This window comes from Rhinolophus sinicus, chromosome 2 (assembly GCF_057876585.1).
Source record: "Rhinolophus sinicus isolate RSI-liver-muscle chromosome 2, RSI-T2T, whole genome shotgun sequence".
Lineage (NCBI taxonomy): Eukaryota > Metazoa > Chordata > Mammalia > Chiroptera > Rhinolophidae > Rhinolophus > Rhinolophus sinicus.
The window spans coordinates 106,959,819-106,966,866 of NC_142502.1; the positions used below are offsets into that span (position 1 = coordinate 106,959,819).

Sequence of the window (7,048 nt, forward strand, 5' to 3'; positions counted from 1 at the left end):
CCTTCTCAGAGACCCACTTTATTGTCTTATTCCAACGCTCTCCTAACTGAATTCCATTTTTTTTCTGCCTAGAGAATTCTTATCTCCTCAAGGGTGAGGAAAGGAGAAGAAAGCTTTTACTATCATCATTTATTCTTCACAAATTTAAAGTTTTGGGAACAAATTTTGACTTCTGGTACTTTGTGATTCAAAATTTATTTCTACTAACTTATTTCTCTAACTTTAAAGAGCTATATTAAAATGAGTACAGATTTATTTCTTGGTTTTTGTATTTCTCTTATAACAATTCTACACCAAGGGCAGAGGGTATATATTACCTTCATTGATGCATGAATTGGGGGGCAGGGGACCAGTGGCCAAATGTGGGAACACAAGGAAGAGAGAAATTTTATGCTCAGCTATCAAAATAGATTGTTTTCTTGTGTGTTACGGGGAATGAATCATGATCTGGGAAATGAGATTAATGGGCCTGACGCATGAAGGGCCATGGCCTTAGCCAATCCTGGATGAAAGACAGGAAAAAACTCAGTAACCTCATAAAGGGGGTTTATTGCTTCCATGGAGATATTAGCTCAGGGTCACTGAGGGATTTGGTAGTGGGTGGGCTACCCCAGGAATCCTATAATAGGTAACAATTGAGAAAAGAAAAACTCAGGAAGTTGGGTGAGCATTCTGAGGGGTATGTGAGATGTGAGGGGGATACACCACCTTAAATCCCAGAGAAGCAGAGAGAGGAGGAGGAAAGAAGGAATATGATGACCTGGGCCAGGAAACAGCGCTGGGCATCAGCATGTCCACATTTCTGCCCTTGTTGACGGGGAATGTACCTGCAACAAGACAGACATGATATCGATGGATCCTGGGGGGCGTCTTAGGGGGATTCTGTGCCATCATCTTTGCAATCACATTTCTGTTCACAACCTCCCCCCACTTTCCTGCTTTTATAAGTCTGAACCCTTACCTTCCCTTCACAAGGGCCCTTGGCGTGTGGAGGCACCACCTGAGCGCAGGCCTTGGATAATGAAGATGGTGCCCACCACGATGCCCACGAGGCCCACGGCCAGGCCCAGGGCGCAGACCACGGTCTCCGTCAGCTCTGACATGGGGGGTGGAATCTCAGGCTCTGAGGAAGTGACATTGTGAGGTCAGACTACAGAGTGTTCTGAGCAGGTACCTGGGATGGAGTGGGGGAGGGGATGGTCCTGCGAAGACCGGGGCTTAGAGAGGAGGGTGACGTCTATCCAGAAACAACTAAGGTGTAAGTTCAGGGCCACGAGCGTTAGGGGATGATAGCAGGAAGCTCCGATCTGACGGAGAAAGCAGGTACCAGAGGCGGTGGGGCTCACACCTACCCCAGTGCTTCAGAAGCGGCGCGTCCAGGCCCCAGTGCTCCACCTGACAGTCATAAATGTCGTCGGCAGAAGGGAGGAAGGTGAGGTAACTGATCTTCAGGAAGGAATGATCCTCCTTGGTGAGGAAGCTGGTCTCAGACACGCCCTCCGTGACCGGGTGCCCATTGCGCAGCCACGTGACGTTGAGCACAGGAGGGAAGACGTTGTCCACCAGGCAGATGAGGGTGTTGGGCTGGCCCAGCGTCACTGGGGACTTGAGGAACACGGTCACCTCAGGCACCTCTGTGGGGAGGAAACAGCACCGATGGGAACTGCGAACAGCTCTGCCTGAGGTTCCGCACTGCATCCCGGAGGGGCCCTCCCACCGACACTGGCCCAGGTGATAGAGGAAGAGCCGTTTCCCTCCCGCTTGGGAACCACGATACACTGCGCGCCCTCTATCCCCGCGCCTTCCCTCTGTGAACCTGCGTATTGAGGTAGCAGGTCTGCGCGGCCCGTCCGTGAAGGATTCAGGATTGTGTCACTGGAGTAAGAACCCTTGTATTACGTGGAAATAGGTAATTCTGGGATGGGAGGGGATTAGGGTTCAGTAGTTATTAGGAGGAAATCTGGAAACTCCTTGGAAAAGAGAGAGAGCAGTGACCAGTATCTCCCACAGGGAAGGAAGGAGTGAGAGCTGGTGTGAAGGGGCAGGCTCAGCAAAGTCGGCAGAACCGGGCACACACCGTTGGTAGCTGCAGTGTAATTGAAGAGTTTACTCAAGCTGTCCAAGTTGTGTTTTCCCACAGCCACGTTTGTCAGTCCACGCTGTGGGTCAAAACTTCCAAATTCACTAAACATAGGCAGCATCCAGACAGTCTCCTTCTTCTCCAGGTCCACATAGAGCTCCTCGTCTCCATCAAATTCAAAGATGTACTGGCCAGAGGGACCGTAAGACTGGTAGAAATCTGCACCGTAGGAGGCAACATGGTCGGCTGATGAGTGAGGGCCGCGAGCAGAAAGGTGGAAAACAGAGGGAGAGAAAAGAACCATATTAAACCAAGTGACAGGAGAAACTGACTTTCAAATATCAGGAGCTTCATGGTTGGCAGTCTTCTGGCAAAATGCCCAGCACCTGCTTCCTCTCCTCTCAGTACTGGTTGTTGTCTGGTTACAGTCCATTCTCTGTCCACTCTAACCTGCGCTCCACAAGGGCAGGACTTCACAGGCCTGTTTATTGCTACTCCCCGTGTGCCTAGCTCAGCACAAGGCACATCGTAAGTTTATGATAAATATTGTAATTGAATGAAAGAAGGAACAAACGAATGGTCATATTTAGCTTTCTTTTCCAGATTCCATTTGCTTCTGCTGGCTTCAGAAGTTTTCTCTCTCAGTTATTTTATCAGTAAATGACACGTTCATTACGGTTCCTTTCCCCTCAGGACCGACTCAGAACAGGACTTTTTCTACACAGGGGTTCCTTCTCCTCTTCCCCATCTGTCCCCTTTTCTTCCCGCTTCCTTCTTCCCCTCCCCCTCCCTTCTCCTCCACCTGCTTCTCCTTCTTCTTCAACCCAGGAAAAGTACACAGGATATTATTACTTTAAAAGAAGTTCTTCTAAGCATTATCTGGTATAAGAAAGTGTGTAACAACAGCAACAATATTATATATGTATATATATATATATATATATATATATATATATATATATATATATACATCTCTGTTTTGGTAACAGTGGTCACCCATAGGCAGAGCACTTGATTTGTTATTAAATATTAAAAAATGAAATCCTTATTAGTTTTTAGATTTGTCATTCCCCACCCCTCTTGTTTTTCTCCCCCTTGGAAGAGGTTACTAAACCCTTCTCCTCATTCTCACTCAACACTTCGTTAAGGACTCAAGGTAAACTATGGCCCTTTTCCTTCAACGGACAGCGTACTTATCTGAGCTTCATCCAGGATACATACTCAAGTTAGCCTTAGGAGTGAGACGTGCCATTTTTTTTTTTTTTTTTTTTTTTTTTTGGTAAGGATAAGGCCCATCAAACCACAACTGGTGTAGTCACATTCAAGTAATGAATTAATTAGAGATCCTCAATAAGGAGGATTTCATCCATTACATAATTTGTTTCATAGTTAGCAATGCTATGTAGAGCTTCAATATTTTCAAGAATGGAAAAATAAAAATGCATATCTGAGGGTGCCAAAGCAGAGTGGCAGCGAGCGAGGTCTAACTCCACCCAAATGAGCCTAACTTGACAAAGACAGATAAGAGACCTGTACCATTTCCTCTTTCCGTCCTTTCTCACCTACTGAACATCAACAAGGTGTCAGACATTGGGGAAGGCAAGGAGTAAAACACCAGTGAGCATGACCTCTGCCGTCAAGGTGCTCACTGAATGGGGGAGAGTCAGGTGAGTGCAGGAGCAAACACTGGTCTGCGGTGATGAGGTCTGTGATGGGGATACCTAACACCCTCCACAGATACCACATATGCCAATCAAACCAAACGATGTCATCATTTTATGTTCCTTGGGCTTTTCATGGGTCTGTTTTTCTCCCCAAAATGAAGTTATCTTTTAGGATTTCCCAGACACCTCTAATTCATTCTTGAAGTTTCTGCTTACTTACCACTTTTTAGCTGAGTTCTCTCATGTAGCATGCTTTGACCACATTATGACCTCCAACCCATCCATCCCAATGCCCTGCTCTCCAAGTTTATCTATTTCTCAGTCCTACCCAGCACGATGCCCTTCGATGATCACTTAAAAGGCCCTCCAGCAAAGCCTCCTGCAAGCTTCTTGACTCCTTTTTCCAGCATGAATATGTGTAATTATTCCTTTCATCTGGTACTTATCCTGGGCTGCCGGCTATTGATAAAGAACCCCATACTACCCAGCCAACCAGAACTAATTCGATTTTATAGTTTCAGCCTCAGCTTGGTCCCCTGCCCTGCTCAGCAGTGGTCCTGCTTTCCCACCCTCTAGTAGGCAGAAAGCATGTCTTTTTATCTTTGAATCCCCAAAATTTAGTTCACTGTGTGCTCAAAAATGTGTATTAAATGTCAATTGTTATTCTCGAGGGTCACAGAGATTTGGGGGAGGGCTGACAGGCATCCGTAGCAGAACCAGACGAGAGTCAGAATCAGCAGTGACCAAGGCTGCATTTTGACTTGTGAGCCCTTGGCACTGTTTGCAGGGCCCAGTCCTCTATCAATATATTAAACATCATATTTTATGACTGTATCGGTACAAAGAAAAATATAACCCAGGCTGGATTAAAAATTGAAATATTATCTCCTACCCTAAAAGTTTGGGTTTTTTTCCTTCTAATGTTAAAGAAAAAAACCATTTTCATAGGGCTCTGCCAGCATCGCGGGCCCTCGGCAGTGCCCTCACTGTACCCAACATGGAGCCAAGCCTGACCAGGTCACTCTGGGGTGATGCTGAGGAAAGGAAACTGGGACGTGCCCTGCAGAAGCGAGCGAAACTGTCACTGCTGAATAAAATTAGAGTGGGAGCAGCTACGGTTCCTACAGCTGCTGGAGACTAGAGTAACTTCCATCTCACTTCCCCTTTGAACTATTTGGCTTTTCTCCTTTGGTTTTTGCAAAGTTACTCTTCATATCTATAAAACAACAGGGATAAGAGCAGGGGATGGAAGGACAGGAGAAGAAAGGAATATATGAAGAGAGGGTGGAAAGGAGTGGACATTAAAGCAGAGGGGACCAAATAATTACTCCGCGCTTGCCCGTTCTTCCTCTTACAGGACTTCCTTAGATGGAGTGAAAGGTGATTTGGGCTGATGATTTCAGAATAATGTAATTAACTCGCTAACTCATCATAAAGTTCTCAATTTTAAAATATAAATATATTCTCTCCTTTGTTAAAGAAAAAAATATGAAGTTATACCTGTGATAGTAATAATTTGAAAACAAGAATAACTATTGACATTTGTATGTCTTCATTTTTTAGAAAGCATATCTACACACATATTTTATTTGATTATTTGTGATGTGGCACATGTGACGTAACTGAGATTAAGTGAGGCCCATGTGGTAAAGTGAGTTGTCTGAAGGCACTCAGCAGCTGGGCTCACTTACCCACTGTCGTGCGGGGCAGCCTGCTGAGTCTCTGGTCCCGCTCCCCACATAAGAACGCAGGATATGGTGAGGCCAAAAAGGAACACCCACGGAGCCATAGGTAGGGCAGTTATACCACTATATTCTCACTGGCGGCTGGTTTGGAGACACAGGAAGCAGGAGCCACACTGTCTGCAACCTGCCATCCTCTACTCTGCAATCTGCAACCCGCACTCCGCCGTGCTAACTGCAATCCGCGCTTGCCAGCTCAGCCACCATCTTCTTGCTAGCCCCCGTTTTTCTGCTAGCGTAGCCACAGCAGTTATATTAGTGGCCAATGTCTCACTGGTTACAGCTGACGGCCAACTAGCTACAGCTGATGGCCATACAATCACAGTTGATGGCCATTTACTACCTGAGCCAGCACCTTTACACGTGAGGCTGAGAGCCTGGAAACTGCTCTCTGGGGCTCTGTCCCCACACCCACCCCTCGTCTGTGCCCGTTCCCATCAGGAAATGTATGTAAATCTGAGACAAGGTAAAGGACCCTTGTTTATATCTACACAGTATACATCATTTGTGGGACTCTTTACCCCAAGGTAAACTACAGGAGAGATACATAAAACCTTCAAATGTTGTTCAGAGACATTTGGGAGCAATTGTTAATGCATTTTCAGTAGTAAAACACCCACTGGTGAAAGCATCCCTAATCTCTGAGGTAATCATGAATGAATGCCATAGAGCCCTTTAGACTATATTCACTGGGTGCAATAATAGAAACAGAAGAATGACCACAGTCAGGTGTGCAACAGAACAGGTAGAAGAGGATGGGTTGGGACTCCGGGTTCCTAAAGGAGGAGCTGCCACAATTTTTAGATCAGCTGAATATTGAGAACACCTTTGAGGACTCTCCACTGTTTCATGCCAATCTCGCCCCCCCCGCCCCCACCCCAATTCCCTGTTTCTCAGCTCTAGTCTCCACACCCCTCAGCCGACTCACCCACAATGTGTTCACCGCCACAGGGGCTCATTACAGCTGTCAGGGCGGTCAGGGCCGCCAGCATCAGAGCTCTGTTTAGGATCATCCTCTCCCCTAGGTGGTCTCGGCAGCGCTGTCTGAGTTGCAGAGCAATAGTGAGGCAGGAGCTGGGAGGGAAACATCAGGGCACCCAAACCAAACCCAGCCTGGTCAGGTTCTGGCCAATCAGAAAAATCCCCTATGATGACACCGCAGTTGCCAGTGGAAGAGTTTGCACTAAGGGGCCCAGCAGGGACTGGGGAATCCCCTGGTTCCGGTGGGTGCAGCCTCCACTCAGAGTGGACCTGAGGGAGTTTTCTATAAAAGGAGAGGGTATTAAATCAGAATCTTCTTACGTGTGTGTATCCCTGCTGATGGCAAGAGGGTGGGAACTTCTGAGCAGCCTCACCGGTAGATAAGGTCACCATTCCTATGCTGTCCTTCAGGATTTTCTGGGTTACAGTCTCCAAGAACTCTCCCCTGAGTTGATCCCCGTCCTTGGCGTTCCCTGCCTGCTCCCCTTTCCCTCGCCTCCATGTGTAGGTTAGCTGTCTTTTTGTTTTCATAGTGTACACGGAATTCTCTAAGCTTGGAGCTGACCCACTCACCCAGGGGA

The 7,048-nt window shown here is 47.0% G+C and overlaps 1 protein-coding gene across 1 annotated transcript; it reads right to left on the minus strand.

The window, feature by feature from the left end:
- Positions 1–531: 531 nt before the first annotated feature.
- Positions 532–6,574, minus strand: LOC109436797 (HLA class II histocompatibility antigen, DQ alpha 2 chain). The gene is made up of 5 exons (XM_019715618.3): positions 6,415–6,574; positions 2,078–2,326; positions 1,353–1,634; positions 962–1,123; positions 532–827 (listed from the first exon to the last, which is right to left on the minus strand). The coding sequence occupies exons 1-4, from the start codon at positions 6,497–6,499 to the stop codon at positions 969–971; spliced, it is 771 nt and encodes a 256-aa protein (XP_019571177.3). The 5' UTR covers positions 6,500–6,574; the 3' UTR covers positions 532–827; positions 962–968.
- Between the last annotated feature and the right edge of the window lie 474 nt (positions 6,575–7,048).